Source organism: Gossypium raimondii, chromosome 8 (assembly GCF_025698545.1).
Source record: "Gossypium raimondii isolate GPD5lz chromosome 8, ASM2569854v1, whole genome shotgun sequence".
NCBI lineage: Eukaryota > Viridiplantae > Streptophyta > Magnoliopsida > Malvales > Malvaceae > Gossypium > Gossypium raimondii.
The window spans coordinates 10,352,761-10,371,378 of record NC_068572.1 but is presented as its reverse complement, the minus strand read 5'-3'; the positions used below and the strand labels follow the sequence as shown (position 1 = coordinate 10,371,378).

At 33.7% G+C, this 18,618-nt stretch overlaps 2 protein-coding genes across 3 annotated transcripts; one reads left to right on the top strand and one right to left on the bottom strand.

The window, feature by feature from the left end:
- The first annotated feature begins 11,397 nt into the window (after positions 1-11,397).
- Positions 11,398-13,033, top strand: LOC105790758 (uncharacterized). Its single transcript, XM_012618507.2, has one exon. The coding sequence runs from the start codon at positions 11,485-11,487 to the stop codon at positions 12,814-12,816; it is 1,332 nt and encodes a 443-aa protein (XP_012473961.1). The 5' UTR covers positions 11,398-11,484; the 3' UTR covers positions 12,817-13,033.
- Positions 13,034-13,253: 220 nt separating this feature from the next.
- On the bottom strand, positions 13,254-17,755 carry LOC105790757 (hypothetical protein). Of its 2 annotated transcripts, XM_052634201.1 has the most exons (8): positions 17,002-17,755; positions 15,382-15,512; positions 15,172-15,289; positions 15,068-15,082; positions 14,614-14,730; positions 14,375-14,490; positions 14,134-14,288; positions 13,254-14,050 (listed from the first exon to the last, which is right to left on the bottom strand). In XM_052634201.1, the coding sequence occupies exons 1-8, from the start codon at positions 17,540-17,542 to the stop codon at positions 13,561-13,563; spliced, it is 1,683 nt and encodes a 560-aa protein (XP_052490161.1). In that variant the 5' UTR covers positions 17,543-17,755; the 3' UTR covers positions 13,254-13,560. The 2 variants fall into 2 exon arrangements, with proteins under 2 accessions (XP_052490161.1, XP_012473958.1); XM_012618504.2 differs by lacking the exon at positions 15,068-15,082.
- Positions 17,756-18,618: the final 863 nt, after the last annotated feature.

Genomic DNA, 18,618 nt, shown 5'->3' with positions numbered 1-18,618 from the left:
TTTCATTAAAATTAATTTTCATCAAAACTAAACATTTGTTTCCTTTGCTTGTACGATGTAATCTCCGTGATCTGACCGTAACATCTAGGTCGGGTATGGAGTGTTACAATCTTTTCTTTAATTTTCATACACTGGTGGTGGCTTACAACATGCATTCTAGGCTTGTTGTAAATCAACAACTGAGGCCGAATGTGAAAACAATATACAGAAGGTAGGTGCAATAAAGCTTGAAGCCATGGTAAATCTTCAAATTTCTAAAATGAAACATTGTTGTCGAGCATTCATCCAAACTAGATTTCACTTTGATGCGGTGGAAAACAACTTTGCTGAAGCCTTTAATTTAGCCATAGTAGGGGCTAAATTTATGGCCATTATTTCATTGTTTGAGAAAGTGAGGCAGTATGTAATGGTTAGGATAGTGAATAATATGCCTAAATATGGTAAATGGGATAATCATTTTTGTCTTATGATATGTGGGAAATTAGAGAGAAACAAAGAACTTATTGCTTTTTGTCATGTAAGATGGAATGGATTTGAAGGATTTGAAGTGATCTGTGGAGATGATGTTTATGTGGTTGACCTTGTTAAATAGAAATGCACTTGTAAGGCTTGGGATCTCACTGGTATCCAATGCCCTCATTTCATTACTGCTATATTGTGGAAGCAAAAAAGATATTGCAAATTATGTCTTTGTTAGATATAGTACAGATTTATATAAAAAAACTATATAAATGTGTATTGCCTCATCTACCAAGTGAAAAATTATGGACAAAAACAAACATGGGATCAATTGATCCACCTATCCCAAGAAAAATGCCTAGAAGACCCAAAAGATGCAAAACGAAGAAGGTAGGTGAATCAAGTTGTGGCACCTGATTATTAGGGAGAGGAAGGAAAATGCAATGTCAACAATGTTTCAAGATTAAACACAATGCAAAGAGTTGTGTGAGTGTTTCTTGATTTATTTTTCTTATTCAATTCTATTGTTCATGTATCTATATAAATTTATGTGGTTGTTATTGTTGCAGGGCACTTCAGCACCAATCAGTAATGGTCCAACCCTTATCACCGGCAACTTAGTCCCTACTAGTGGCACTTCAGATTAGGTTACCATTCATGTATTAATATTACAAAATTTTTAATTCTAAGATATTTAACTGACATTTGATATACTTTTGTAAGACAATGAAATCTCCTACAACATTAAATCAATAGATGTAGTTAACCTTGATACAAGAACACCTACTATTAGAACTCCACCATCACAACCAATAGTTGAGGTAAACTTCTTATTATAATTATTATGAATTTTTATATAAAATGAATAACTTTACGATTTCTTATAGGGTCAATGAATTTTTACTATTTATTCCAATGTTTCAAAAGCACATTCAACCCCTACAATTGGTGGTCCATCAATACCAACTTCAATTTTCATGTCAAGTTTTGGTCAACTTGGGAGAAGGGAAAAACAAATCTTGCAAGGATTGGTTTATACATAAATGATAGAACGGACATGCAAATTTTGACTGCAAGTGATTTGCCTTTTAAGTTTTATTTATGGTTTATTGTATAAGTTTAATTCTATTGATGTTATGTTTGTTTTTTATGAAGCTTGGGTTTCAAGGTGAAACATTAATCTCTCTACCTAAGAGAAAGAAAGCTAGCAAAAGGAAGGAAATTAACATTGATGCAACAATAGGTACAAAAGAGAGCAGAAACACAAATGCCAATGTTAAAAAATAGCAATATTTGGAAACTTTTTCTATTAAGATTTAATTACTCAATATAGTTAGTTGTTGCCAATTAAAACCTAGATGTTGGCTATGAAAATAGACTGTTATGTATATTAGAACTATTTAGAAATGTTTGCAAAAATTTTGGATTTTTTGCTATAAATGATGTAAATTTGTTTTCAATTTCTTTTGATGTTATATTTCATCATTTGAAATTCCAAATATTTGCAACTATTTGAAACCTTTAATTCTAATGTGTATGGTCTCATTTGTTTTCAATTTCATTTGATGTTATGTTTCATCATTTGAAATTCAAACTTGTTCATTGTTTTTTTAGTTTCAAACATAATCAATAATATTTAGTTTGAGATATAAAGGAAAGCAATATATTTTAATCAATTTACTTTTTAATCAAACAATTCAAACCATAATTTAATAGTACTAGCATAATAAAGCAATAACCTAAGAATAACATAATCAAATTACCTATTATTCACGGTCGAAATGAATAATGCTTAGAAATCGAGACAATTTTATTTAGTTTAAAACATAATCGGTTTATTGTTAATTCATGAGAATTTTAACATAGTTTTCAAACAAATGAATTTTAATTATTCAATTTCTTCACTTTTACTGCAAGGACAAGAAACATGTAATTCATATCATATTACACAAAAATAAAAATGGTTGATATAAACTATTGAGGTGAACAAATTATAATTGAATGCCATTACTTTCTTTTTCCTTTTGCTATAATATATTTCTTGTAAATTTGCTCACTTATAGAAAGGAGACCAACATACAACACCAATTCTTTCAACAAGGAAACCCCAATTTTCATAACACCACATTTCTCCTATCCAACACAATCAAATGCCTTAACATTGGCACCACAATATGTCATCACCACATGAATAAATTTATATTTACTTCGCCTCAATATTTACTCAAAAACAAAATCGCAACAACCCAAACTCCAAATAAGTAATTTGGTTAAAACATTACTTTTTATTGTTTCAAAATGTCAATTCCATGTGATATTTACAGTATTTGTAACCGCCCATTTTTCAATGGTGTCGAAAATAGTGGTTTCGGTACCATAAATCCAACGAGTAAGTTTGTATTATTAGTATTTAAAATTATACTAGTCAATAACAATTTTTATATTGAATTTTGATTTGATGAACTTTAATTAATTGAATTAGTGGTTAGTATAAGTGGTTCAATCCAAAAGTTAAATGGTTTTTAAGAATGAGGTATTGGGACCTTATTTCTATAATTTAAGGTCGTAATATTTTTATTAAATATTTATAAAGTCGTATTATATGTAAATTGAAGTTGGTACAGTAATTTTGACATTTGATTGCTTAATTAAGGTAAAGGGTTAAATTGTAAAAGAGGTAAAAGTTAATTGATATAGATTTAAAATACTAAAGGGACCAAAATGGTGATTAAACCATGGTCAAAAAGTCTAAGCCGTGGTGGATATGATCAATCCACTAGCTTTTGGGCTATTTGCCTATTAAGTCCTAATTAGTTTAAGGTTAAATTGAAATTAAGTTTGTTTAGTTAGAATTTAAAATAATTGAAGGACCAATTGTGTAATTAGACCCACCTTAAATGGACAAATTGTAGGAATGACGTGAAATTCTCTAAATTTGTGGTAAATTGCAATTAAATCCTAATTAATTAAGGATTTACTAATTAATATGTTTTCCAGTATTATAAAAAATGGTGGTTTCGAGGCCACAATTCTGATATGTCAAATCAAAAATATTAATTATTTAATATTTACAAGGTTATTATTATCGTATTAAAATTTGGTTAGGAAATTTTAATGTTTGGATGGTTAATTAAGGTAAAAGGACTAAATAGTAAAAGTTGTAAAAGTTTGTTTCTATTAGTGGAATGTGCTAATTGGGATAGGGAAGGAAAATTAAAGGATTCAAATTGTAAATATACCTTTTGAAGACTTAGTGAATGGTTTTGGGTGTTTAATTGCATGAAAATTGGCAAATTGGTAAATAAATAAATATTATAAACAAAACAAAAAGGAAAGAATCATCTTCCTCGTTAAGGAATTGAGACCTGATTTAGCCAAAGGAGAAGAAAAGAAGTTTCGCCAAGCTTAGGGCTTCAAATTTGATACGTAAATCTTTCCCGTTTTTAGTGGTTTTCATGTTTTGATCTAGCTAACCCGAGGTCTAATTTGTAAAATTGTTTAATGTTATGGTTTATGCTATTGATGAGTTTAAGTTATTCTTGAAGTTTTATGAAAGATTATTTAGTGTGGTTGTTAGATAGGACTATTTTGTAAAGTAGTTTTTGATTATTTTAATGTTTAGGGATTAAAATGTGAAAATAGTAAAAGTACAAGGACTTGATGCAAAATAGCAGCAAGTATGGGATGTAATGAAGTGGTTAATAAATCAACTAAGCTTTGATTTAATTGAAAATGGTTAAATTGCATGTTTTGGGCTTATAAACGAAATTGCATAAAAGTGAAATGTTAAGGGTAATTTTGTAAAAAATTTAAAAAGGACTTAATTGCATAAAATGAGTTACTTTTTCTATTGGAATTAGTTAATTGAATGAAATTATTATTTTAGATCTAGAACGAGTGGAAAAACCGAGGGAAAGAGAAAATTTCAGAATAGTCTATGTATTTTTGTCATCGTTGTAGTTTAGTCAGGTAAGTTCGTTCGATTTAATTTGAATACATTTTTAAATGTATTATATGAACTTAATTGTATAATGTTGGATTATATTGATGCATGTAATTGAAAATGGAAATAATTAATTGATATGACAGTGATTACTGATTGAGATATTCCGAGTCGATGAATGTTTGGTTGTTGAACTAATGCCTGTATATGGAATATGAGATAGTGAGTTATTCATATATTGTTCTATGATGGAATGCTCTGAACCAATGAATGTAGGATAGAGTACAGTTGGCATGCCAATAGGTTATTATGCGCGCGGTACGGGATTGATCCGAATAGTGAAGATGATTTATGTATATTCTCTGTTCATTAGATATGTCAAGGTCCTACATTTGTTGCGGACTATCGTGTTATATTATAGTGTTATCTAGTGTGTTGGATGTTACTGGCTCTTATGAGCATTTGGTGTGTTGGATGGTTAATCGTGTACTCACATCCACTTATCATTCATCAGGCTATGTTTATTGATCTCTGAAAATTATTGAAATGTGGAACTGATTTGTACTATTGTATTGAGCAGTACTCACCTATTGTGAGTTGTTATGGACAAGATTTCTAAGAATAACTTTATTGACAGGAACTCTGTTTAATAATCTTGTTATTTGATTTATTATATTTATTTGGTAAGCTTTATCGTTTTAATCAACAAACTTACTAAGCTATATGAAAGCTTACTCGTGTTATTGTTTCGTTTCCTTGTAAATACTGTTTGGGGAAGTCGGAGATCAGATCAACCTGAATAAATCACACTATTGAGGATCTTGGGAGATTTTGAATTCGAACTTGGCTTATATGGCATGTAATAGGGGAATTTGAGTTTGCTTTATAATAGTCCATAAGTACTTATGTTATATAACTTGGTGTGCTTATTATGTTATTTAGTTAAATGACCATTTGATATATGCATGCATGATGCAAGTGGTGGTTGATTGAGAATAGGAAGTGGTAAGTCTTGATATTCATTATGGTATGACATTTGGGTGATTGCTAATCACTAGGTTATATACTTGTGAATTGAGATTCTAGTTTAAATAGTTTGAATAACTAATGGTGATATGCATGCCTAATTCTAAGTTTAAGTATAAGTGGATGAGTATGAAATGTTTAGTTCGGCATGAGTTAGGTATGGTTTTTTTGGGGGGGATTGAATATAAGTCAATTTGAGTGTGTTGTGGTTTGTGTATTTTAACTAAGGTAATGAAATGTATGTATTTAAATTGTAGTGTCAATGATGGCACATTGGCTAGGCACATAGATTGATTGTTTTGGCATACTTTAAGTGCTTTTGAATATGTTTTCAAGGCTTGTATGCATGTACTTTTGATGTGTTTAGGTACCTAAGCATTTTGATGTGAAATGAGCATGTTTTGGGTCATTTTTGGGCACACACGGCCTAGGACACGGGTTGTCACACGACCATGTGTCACACACAAGCAACCCACATGGACGTGTGTCCCAAACGTGTAAAGTACAGGGTTCACACGGGCTGGCGTCGTGTGTGACCCAAGTCAGTAAGTTACACGGGAGGACACACAGGTGCATACATGGGCGTGTAGAGTAGCCATGCCTGAAGCCACACGGTTTGGGCTCTGTCACATGGCCTGGATATACGGCCGTGCGACCCCAGGCTGTGTAACCTTTGTTTTTAAATTTTTTATTTTTGTCCCAAATCTCTTATTTTATTTCGAATTGGTCCCTGATTATTCCTAAACTATTTTTGAGGCCTCGTAGGCTTGATTTAAGGTCCGTAAATGTATGTTTTATTCCATTCTGAATTATATATGTATTTGTTAAATTAATTTGATAATTGGATGCTACTTGTTATGAAATGTTCTAAATTGTACGGTAATACTCAATCACCCTATTTTGGTGACAGAAACGAGTTATGGGTGTTATAGTGTTAACAACAATGGCATAACCATTGATTTTCAAATTCCTTAAAACAAATAAAAAACCTAACCCAAACACAAAATATGATTTAAAATTTGGCTGTTGATTTTCTACCAAGACTTGCGTACAATAATTCGATTAGCTTCAGTTGGTTGGAGAACTCACCAGACATGTTGAAGCATATCCTTTGCTTGGATAGCACCGAGACCTCCTGTGATAGGCTGCATGGAGCCTAACCTTTTTTGGCTTTTTCTTTTAGTGTACCAAAAAATATTGAAAACCTGATATTTGAACATCAAATTAACAAAATAAAAATAAAAATTAGAAAAAAAATCAAATAAAAAAACTTTGTTCCCTAACTTGTCTACAATCATAGTCAATAATCTCAATTCACTTAGTTCACTCTCAGAAAAGCGGGTTTCTTAAAGAGGTGTTTATTAGAGTATGCCAAAAGATCAATCATGAGATGGTTGTAATAACATACTTGATTTATCATGTTTATTAATATAAGGCGTTACCATTATTATTTCAGTTTCTTTTCTGTGTGTATAAATAAACTGTTTTGTAATAATGTCCTGAGAGTAATATGGTTATTCTTAAAATATCCTTAGTCAAGTATTATTGTTGGATAGAACAACAATAATGCATTAAGACTAACATGTAGTTGATTGATGATAAAGAGTTGTCATTGATATGGAATGTCAAAATCGATGCATGAATATGTGTGTTAGAGAACAACATATTGGACTGACCTGTTATGAGTATGTTTCTTGGATTATTATGTAATTGTCACAACTTTACTCATAGTGATTAATATCTATATGATCCTCAGACTTGAGATCATCATAATCCCAACATCGTGAGTTGTATATTTTGATACAGTTAAACGTACACCGTAACTGGTTGTTCTATAAAGGCTGATGTTGGATATACCACGATCTATGTAGAGGGATATGGTTGACCGATATAGGATAAGTCCTTCCTACATAATGGGAGTAATATCTTAGGTCACTTGATTCAGTGAGACTAGAAATGCATGGACATGCTCAAATAAGCTGATATGAGATGTCATACTTATTTGTATATCATAGTCTACTTAAGATATCAAGGAACATGGAATAGACTATGCAAGTGTGACTATTCCATGACTTGTGTCCAATCCAGAGATAAATGACTTAAGGATTATTGCATGAAAGGTTAATCATAAAAAGGTTATGTCGAATCATGATTTCTTGTGACTTAGGTAGCAATGATGCATTGCAAGGTGCCACTCATTGTTTGTAACATTGGAATCGTTCTAGTATTACTGCTAACGTTACAAGAACCTACAGGGTCACACCCTATAGTTGAAATGAACGGAATAAAACATAATTGGTATTGTGTTTGGTTGTCGCTTGAATTAAATTAATTATAGAATTAATTTAATTGGAAAATCAAATATCGAACACATTATGTACAAGGTTGTTGTACGCATAATGAGAACATGAATTTGGTTAGTATATAAATTCAAATAAATATATAGTTTACCAAAATCATTATTATAATTAATGTAATTATAATTTTCGGTTTAAAACATAGTTATATTTATTTAATTTCTAGAAACCCTAAAAAATAGATATAAAAATCTCATTTTTTCTTTGCTTGAGGTTTAGCAGTCGTCAAAGCAAAGTTTTTTCTAAAACAATTTTAGGGATTCCTTCCATTCATTATCAACTGGGTGGATTACGTAGAGGCCGGAGTCACGATAAATTGCGACTTGGTTCGATAGTAGATCAGATTACTCGTTGCTGAGGCGTTGTTGTCTACTCAGAATAAAGATTCGGTAATTTCGAAACCTTTATTTCACCCCGATTCGTTCCTCACACATGGATCCATGGTTAGGACCGTCGAATGTTTTAATTTTCCGCTGCGCCGTAGGGGTGCCGGCGTTCCAACGGTGCTATCCAAAAAATTTAAAAAATTAATTACTCAAAAACAAAATAAGTTTCAAATCTATTATAACTCTGAACCATATCAAGGAAAACCTATCACAACATAAACTCAAATTCGAAATCTCTCAACTTGATTTCCCAAGTTAGATACTTATTTTGAACCCTTTTTAAAGAAAATCCAAAAAGAATTCTTAATCAATTATCAAATTCCTTAAAGCAAAAAAAAAAAATGTTGTCCACAAAAGTAACTAAAAATCTTACTAAGGCAAGTGCACCTATCAATTAATAGTATAGTTACGGTGAGCAAAAATATTGTTCTTATGAAGACAAGTACTAGTAATTATCGTCTTTCTATTATTTAACGATAAATTTGAGTGATTGATTGATAACTAAAATTAACTAAATTAATTAACTACAAACACGACAAAGAACAAATTAGGAAAATAATCGAGTAAACAACCAAGAAGCAAAACAATACCCAAGAAAGAATTCACCTAGATTTCATCTGTCATTATCAATCTAAATTATGCAATTTCTTCACTTAGTATCTTTATCCATAGAAATCCCTAAATTATGTTAATATATCTCTTCAAGAATAAGAGCAACTGACTATAGGTTGATTAATTGAAATTAATTTCTAATTAAAACTCCTATTATCGCATTAACTCAACGTATGGATTCTCCTATTAGATTTGACTCTAATCTGGTAGATTTATGTCATCCTGTTTCTAGGATTGCACGCAACTCCACTAAATTACGCTAGATATACTCTTAAGTAAGGTCTATTCCTCCTCTGATTTAAGCACATCAAACATTATCAATAGTCTAGAAATATCAAACCAAGAATTAAGCACACATAATTGAGAACAAGATCTAAGTATTTATTGCATAAAATATAAATCAAACGATAGAATTCATCATAGGGTTCATCTCCCCTAAGTATTTAGAAAATTAGTTCATGCTTACAAATGAAAACATCCCAAAGACAGTATATCCGAAAGAAATAAAGAAACTCATGATAATCTCCTAAGGAATCAAAAGGGAATCTTCAATCTTGATGGAAATCTGCTTCAGAATCCACTTCAATTGTGTTTTTCAAGTTGTTTTCTTGAATATTCTATGATGGCTCTCTCCTATCTTCTTATTTTTGTCATATATAGGTCTCAGAATGCCTGAAAAACCCCAGAAATCGCGTTTTTTTCCATTGTTCAGAGTGCAATTCGCGAAATCAACACGACCTACCACATGGTCGTGTGGCAGCTCGTGTGGCTCATGTAACTTGCTCCGATTTTCCATTTTTCACTACTTTTGCTCCCAAAAGCTCTCCTAAGTATAAAATCATGAATTTAAAGGATTAGGAGCATAAAATTCACTATTAACATCGAATAATCAGCTAAAAACGCATTGAGAATGAGATTAAAACATGTTACTTTTAGCACCTATAAAAAATCTAATCCAAATACAAAACGTAGTTTAAAATAACAACATATTTAAGGTTTCAAATATTGAAAACCCGATATCTCAACAACAAAACACAATCTATTCCTTCAATGGTTAACAAAAAACTCATAAATAAAAATTAGAAAAAGGGTTTATAAAAAAAAAAAAAAGAAAAGAGATTTTCAAATAAAAAATCAATAAACCCACTCAATATAAAATACAAATCTTACTTGATATTGATTTCTTTCTTTGATTGTAAAGAAATCAAGAAGATGAATGATATAGTTTTTGTATAGTTTAGGGTTTAACTTTTGAAAGAAATTGATTAAGTTTTAGTAAAGAATTTCTCAAAAAAAGATTAATTTGTAATCAAGAAATTAAAATTTAAAATTTTTATGTATTTTCCACGTCTGAAATTGTGATAGCTTCATATGCCATATGTCAACTATGTGTGCCACCTCATAAAAAAATTAACACGGTTAGCGCTTTGGAGTATTTTGTGTAACGGTTGGCAAGTGTAACTACCAAATTGCACCAAAAAAAGTTTAGGTACTGAATTAGGAAAAAATGCCAAATTCAAGTGCCAAATCTTATATTAAGCCTATTTTTAACATAGTAGCTCCCTTGGTTAAATAGTTAAATAATAATGATTTTATCCTTAAAACTCAAGTTGAATTCCTCTTCTAAACACATTTGTAATTTTTATTTTAAGTTTTTTAATTTTAATTAATAAATATATTGTTTTCAAATTTTATTTTTAATTCATCTTTTAATTAATAACTTTTTTATTTATAAAATCAAATAATTATTATAAATATAATTATTTTTAGTAAATATAAATTTTATATGTGTAATATTTATTTTCAATCAATATCATGTGTGTAGTAAATTTTAGTATTATATATATTTTTGTATGTGCATTTAAAATATATCACATATAAACATAATGACATTTGAAATGATAAATTGAAATATTGCACATATAAAAATATTTGAAATATCATACCCACAATGTAGATGAAAAACAATGATATTTGAAATATTTTACTTATAAAATAATAATTATATTTGAAATAATTAATTCATTTTATAATATTAGAAATCACCATATCCATAGTGGAGAAAATAAATATTTGACATATAAATATTATATATAAAGAAAAATATATGAAAAATTTAGTTGACGTTTATATGATATATAAAGGAGTTATTAATTTTAAATATTTTTAACATAACGATATATGTAAAATATATATTATTATACAATTACATAATTATTATATGATTTTATAAATAAAAAGTTATTAATTACAAATATAAATTAAAATTAAAAATTAAAAAATATATTTATTTATTAAAACCACCTATTCCTCAAAATAAAAATAAAAAAAGTCAATAAACTCTCTTTTTTACATGTACGAGTAATTTAGCCAATCCTAAGTTATAACTTGTTATCTCCAAAAGAAAAAAAATACATTTAATGCGCAGAGAAATTTGCATGATGAATTAATTAAAGAAAATTCATATATTGTTTTATAATTAGTAATAGTAACACTATAAAAGTATAGGATTAAATTATGGCAAATAAAAAAATAAATCTCAAATGTTAACATAGTTGAAGGACTATAATCGGAATTATGCCTTTCTTCCCTCAAATTTATAATTTTCAATTTCTGTTTGATTTCACATCTTGCCGAAAAAGACCCCCAAATTCCTAATCAGTTCTTAACCCCATCCTGAGATAAACCCTAACTTTTCTTAATGGATTTCTTCAAATCAATTTTCGCGGACGATCCGTACCCTCCTGATCCCGAATCTGAATCCAATTCCCTGAAAGACCAAGACTCTGCTCCCGATTCCCCTCCTAAGCAGTCCGATTCTAACCCTACCGGCTGGAGCTTCGGCGATCTAGTCAAAACGATTGCGAGCAGATCGGAATCCGTAATCGAAGTCTACCGTCGCGATCTCCAGGAATTCGGGACGGGCCTGAAAAATGAAATCGAGGTAGCGCAAGGCTCGTTAGGCAACGTTGGGCACGCAATTGACGAGTTAGGGAGCACAGTTTTAAAAGGAACGGTTCAGATCATCAATCAAGGCAGGGATGTAATCCTAGCCGCCACTAACGAATCTGATTCACCTTCCTCCGAAAGCAATAGCAGAAGTTTCAGTACTCAACGTGGTTTGAACTCGAGAGGGTACAGCCGATTCGATGCTCAATTAAGGGCAATTCAAGGAGATATTAGTACTTACGGTGAAGAGCCAGAGGATTTGGAGGATTATAAGAAGTGGAAATCAGGGTTCAATTTGGAAGATAAGAAGGGACAGATTGAGAGATTGATGGAAGAGAATGGGGAAATAGAGAGTATTTATAAAAGGGTTGTTGGTGTTTCAGATGGGGTTGATCATGAGACATTTTGGTGTAGGTATTTTTATAGGGTTTATAAGCTTCAGGTAGCAGAGGATATGAGGGTTAAGCTTGTTAAGAGAGCAATATCAAGGGACGATGAGGATGAGGAGTTGAGTTGGGATGTTGATGACGATGATGATGAAGAGGTGGATGTTAAAAATGTCGGGTCGAACCCGATTTTGAAGAAAGATGATGAAATTGTGGAAGGAAAAGCTGTGAATTTGGAATCTAATGGTGATTTTCCAGCGAATAAGGAGCAAGTTGAGAAAGTTGAGAAGGTTAAGCAAAAGAATCCTGTTGAGGAACTGAGAGTGGAGAGTGATGATGCAGAAAAGAAGGGAAATGCTGATGAAAAATCAAGTTTTGGCAATGTGGTGACCGAGAAAGTTAATTCAGAGAAGGATGATGGGGTATCCAAGGAAGATTCAGTGTCGAAATCAGTAGAGAAAGTAGCTTCCGAAGAGCAAGATGATCGTAAGAAATCTAGTAATGACAATGGTTTGTCAAGCCGCCCTTCAATGCCTGGTGAGGAGGATCCTGGGTGGGATGAAATCGAGGATCTCAGTAGCATTGATGATATGAAAGGGACTTATGGTGGTAATTCAATTTTGAATAGAGCTGATTTGAGAAAGCGACTTAGTACTGCAGAAGAAGACGAGGATTTGAGCTGGGATATTGAAGATTGATGACGAACCGGTTAAAGCTTGATGAAATTTGTTGATATTTGTTACCCATAGAATTCATTTTATCTGCATATAAAGCATTCTACTGTTTGTCCCCTGCAAGTGTTTTATAATGCGGAGGATTCATTTTCCTTTTTCATTTGAAACGCAAATTATCTTCTATGATTGTGTAGCTTCTAACACTTGATTGAAATGAAATTGAAGAAATAAATGTTCATAATTGATATGATTTTCATTTATTTCCAGAACCATTCAAGAAATACTCTGGTTGCCTGTTCGTAATTTATGCAGGGCTACATGAGGTGGGAAACAACATTTCCAGTTCCAGGTTTGAGGATGCTATGTTGAAGCCTGGCTTTGGTAAGAAAGAACACAAATATCAGTTTTATAGATGGTAAAGATATGAATTACATAACCAAAAAGTAAACTAATACCATCTGTATGTAAAAGAAGATTAAAATATAAATAACTTGGACAACTTGATACAAAATCCCGGAGGTCGTCAGTAGAGCTAATTCACACTCAAACTTAAAGCTCAAACTACCTCTAAAGCCCTACCATGATGTTCAACAGGTATTGTAATGGCGGCTAGAATCTAAACTTGCTGAGGGAAGGAAAAAAAAAGGGGGGAAAACAAACATTACAGCACTTGAGCCGCATTTGTACAGTAAGTAAATGCTCTTTCAGAGCGAGAAGTATGACGATTCATGTTGCTTTGGCCCTAGGGCTGTTGCCTCAAGCTTTAACTTACTCTGATTTCCCTTTGAGATTGTTGCTTGGTTCAGAAGTAGACTCTGATACATGTGTTTCGACAGCAGAAGGTAATGCGAGCATTCTTCCTTTCTGGGCTCGTGGTGGAAGGTGCTTGGTGTGTTTTTTTGATCCCATAGTCCAGGGCAAGAAGACCCCTGTACCTCCACGAGGAAGTTTTCTGGGGCTCACTACCACTGGGCGCACAGGTGCTAGCATGACAACAGGAGCACGAAGGACTCCCCATTTTGGCATTGTATCCAGTGCCTCGTAGCCACTAAGAACTCCATTTGACATTGCATATGGACCTGGTACTCCTGGTTGCCATAGAGTCATGGCACCAGACTGGGGAGTAGTTGGCGGTGACTGACCTTGATTAATATCGGGCCGGACTCGGAAGAAGGTAATGCTGACCCTCTTGTTTGGAGACGGGCACATCACATGCCTTGCCATGTCAGAACTATTTCCCCTCATAACTAAAAGAGACCTGTAGAACAACAGTAAAATACAATGTAAGAGGGAGACAGCCCAATCTGAAGGACAAATCAAATGAATATACTCTTGAGATACCCTTCTTTCAATGAAAGTTGGAGTGGCCCTCTATAGTTCCCTTCACTATCACTTGTAAGAGTTCGACCGAAAGCCATTGTTGATTCAGATAGGAGAAGAGTGGAGATAGGTTGCTCCAAATGTGGTGGTTTAAGAAAAGGTTGTGAATATTCATCCTGCATTAAAGGAACGTAACTACAACTTCAATCCTAGGTGATATTGTACGCAGAACAAATAGCCGAGAAAGGTGAAAAAAGCATACCTCATCAAAGAAGTTAATGATGCAGCCATTTGGTTTCTTATATTCAGGTATAAGTTGCCATTGGATCAAGTGCTCTATGACATCTTGAAGCAGAGCAGGAATTGGTTCGATGTTGACTGTAAAACATTAGAAAGAAAGGGCTGATTAAAGGTACTTGACAGTATTCACAAGGGATCAAGAACAAATTAAGAAACTAGAGAAACCAAACAGAACCACTGTATCACGGCGGTGGGCCTTACTTGTTTGGTTGTTACTTGTCAGCTCCTCCTTTATGTGTCCGAAAATCGGAACACCGAACTGAATCAGCTCTCGCTTGTTTCCTTTAATTTGTTTGTTGAATAAAATGAAAGTCTCACCTTAGTCATCCAGAAAAGCAGAAGAATCAGTAGGAAGTTGATTAAACAAAGACTCGGACAAAACGTCTCTCGTCGAATATCACTTGAAACAAGCAATTGCGGATTAATGAAATGAACAATCCACACTACAAATTCTTTAAGATGGTAACCTGTTAAAACATGAAACAAGAAAAGGAAAAAGGCAACCAACCATTGTATAAACACGTAACGCACCCCAATGAACTTCAAATCTAAACCCCTAAAACTAAATTGGCCTCTTTTGAAGTACTTGGCTACAGCCAGTGTAAGTTACGGTAATCATTGAATTCATCAAGCAGAAACATGAATCTAACTATACCTGTTTCAAACAAAGCTACAACAGAAGGGATAACTATTTCAAATCTTCATCATAATATTTCTAAAACAGGCTCAATTCGGCAAGGCTTTAAAGTGGGATGGCACCTGACAATTCCCCATTCTGGCCGGAAGATCGAAGTTCACTCATCAAGTCACCCAGCTTAGCCAGCTCCGACTCGGTGAATACGTCCTCATACAACTTCAATCCTTTCACCACATTCACCTGCATTATGGGTATCGGTAAATAAATAAAAAAACGAGATATCTTATTACAGGTATCAGTAAATAAGTAAGAAAAAAAAAAAATGAACTCACCATGTGGCCCTTTACATGTTCCTTGGCAGAAAAACCTTTCGTCAGCTTGATTTGAGAAGGGCGTGCATCACATTCTTCATGGTTAGAACAAATGTCGATGTTTTCCTCAACATGTTGAATTTCCTGTGACCCTGCATTATTTTTATTGAATTATTATTAAAAAAAGAATATTAGTTCTAAGGTAGGACTTAGCTGTGTTATCTTTTAATTAAATTGGCCTTTAGAACACTAATTTCAAAGTTGGAACAAAAAGGTTAGGATGGTACACTATAAGGACAGAATAAACTGCAGCTTGTCCTCATGTCGGATACCATAACCTGCTTTCCAAACACTACCAAATTTACTCTTCTTTTTTTTTCCTTTTTTCCTGTCGTGGAATTCAATTCGATCATCATTGGATCGCTCGCTCAAAAGGGCGACATGACCAGGGAAAAGCAAACTCAGTCAACCGAGTCGACTCAGCTCGAGTCGAGCAAGTTTAGTTGAGAAAGTCAGGTGAATCCCCTCCTACAGGCTACAACTAACCCCAAGCAAACAGCACGGTCCACGTGATATCATGATGATGCAAAAGTTGGAGGATTAGACGGTTGCGATGAGAAGCCGCCTAACCATTAAAATCATTGGAACCATCCCCGGGCGGAGAACTCAAATTATCTGTAAAACTGAATCAGCCGAATCCTTTCTCTGTTTTTTCTAAGGTTTTGGCCTCGAAATCCTCAAACTCCTCGCTTAAACCTCGGGAACATGCCTACCGTATATGACTACTGTACTATTACTCTTTCATCATTAAAATCATTTTTTAATGCAAAACATATTAATAAAAGACCACCTTTTTCATTAAAAAAGGGTAAATTTTGATCTCGTGAAAAGTACGACATCTCTTTTGTTTTTTTACCGGGAAACCGTGAGTTTGAAGAATCTTATAGAAAAAGGGAGGAAATTTTTACTTTTTTAATGAAAACCCTGCATCATGATCTAATCCCCACGTTGAATTCAAAGTCAGAGAAAATTTTGAAAAGGCACTGGAAACGTTGAATATCTGATCAAACCTGGAAATATACATCATTTTGTTTGGTTAGATAGAAAATGAAGGAAAATGATTGCGCCTTTTTACACGAAAGAGAAAAGAAAAAAAGAAGGGTATAAAGAGATTCAATTTCTCGCTTGACCAAACACTGTAAAAATTGAGATTCAAATGCCTTACGCCTCTCTGCCACTAGAACAGACAAAAAAAGGCGATATTTTTCTCTTGTCTTTTTGGTTGATTGATAAAAAAAAGAAAAAAGCAGAAAGAAAGCAAATTTGAAGAATTCAAGTAACCAAACTGATCGAGATTGAAGACATCAACTGATCGATTGGCAATAATGGAAGAAAACAGAACCAAGTCCAGAGTTTTGGATTTTTCAAGCACAGTGGTCGTAGGAATCCCAGTAACTTGGCCCGATTTTCCGTTGAAAATTCCAACAAGGAAACACCCAGAAAATAGGCAAGATCCAAAGGATCAATCAGAAATGAGTTCAACAGAGGAACAAATCGTAATGAATGTAAATATATATATAATTGAACAACAATCAAACTTTATAATAGAAAATCACTTTTTTCTTTTAGTCGTGAGGTTACCTGAATCAGTAATGTCACTGTCAGGGGAATCTTCTTCTTCCTCGCCACCAACTTCCCCATTTGCTTCATTTTCCACCACTTCCTCGGCGACTTTCTCTTCTTCTTTCACACCATCCAAACAACCGCCGTCTTCTCCTCCTCCGCCAACGCCACCTTCCATTTCCTCTTTGCCAATTCCATCTCCTCCTCCGGTCTTCTTGGCAGTCACCTTTTTCAGCTCCGCCGTCACATCAGCAATGGAGTGGTACTTCTGCATCTGCAACACAGGAATCCAATTCAAGCGCCTCCTGTGGATCGCCGCGAACACCGCCTCGTACTCGGATCCTTCACCGCCCCCTCCTTGAAGCTGCGCCAAATGACCGCAAAGAGCATCGATGATGGCATTGGCCGCCGCGAATTCCCCTCGGAACCAAGAAATGATCGTGTCCTTGGCCAAAACATCAGCAACAGCCGGCACAGCTTGCATCATCGGTACCACCGCTGCTGGCCCCATAGCTTGAACCCTTTCCCTCGGCGTCGCTGCCCCCGCCGCCATTGGCATCTTTACCGTCCACCCTTTCCCTTTACAAATTTGACCAAATAGGAGGAAGCCGGAAACAACTTATTTCTGGGCTTTCCGGATGCTCCGAAGAATTGGGTATTGGGAGAAATACCTGTCGGCCGATAATTCAGTTGATATTGTTGAGAGAAAGCAAGATGGGGGAAGCACCAATATGGGTTTTTGTTTTGTATTTTTTATTATTGTATTGGTGTTAGAGAAGGGGCAGAGGGTTATATATTTAGAGGAGCTTTTAGGGAGTGACTTGGCCGTACGTGTGGGAGGGCACCCCAGAAGGTGGTGACATGGCAGCCTCTGGGGATGGTGACGTGGCTTAACCAAGTGGAAGGAATGGAATGGGAAATTACCATTCCACCCGGGGAATGAATAATATTAAAATGGTGCTGAGTAATTACCATCATCTATTGCTAAATTCAAAGATATCACATTTACTTTTAAATAAATAAATAAATACTGTAGGAGAGGTTGAGAGTTTTGACTATGCTTTTTTTCCTATATTTGATTATTTTCCCAAGTCCAACGCAACCACCTTGAGCACATGCGTAATTCCCTAATTTACATCTTTATTTCCATCTCAATTTGGATGAGGGTGGGTTATGGTTTAAGTCAAACATGAAAAGGTAATTAGGGCATTGATGCATACACTATTTATTTCAATGTAATTTAATTTTCATTGTCCTTTCATATAATTTTTCTCAGGGTCTAGCAAGCAAAATTCTTGTCCAATGTTTGACAAATTGATTCCCATACCTAATTCCTTGATTATTATTTTTGGTAAAAAAGAAGGACTGTTGAATTTCGTAACAAACCAAACTAGGGCTGCGCCAGGGTAGGTCCAAACATGTTAAAATTACCGCTTTACTTCCTTTAAGCTAAAATATAACGAGATGTGAATCCCCCTTTCATCTTCTACTTATATTTATATTTTGATGGTTTCACCCTAAAATATACTAAACCTTGTACAGTTCAAATTTCATCCTCCAAAAATATTGGAGACTTGAACTCTCGTGTGAAATATAATTTAATACCATCCCAGCCTTTACACCTACATGATTAAT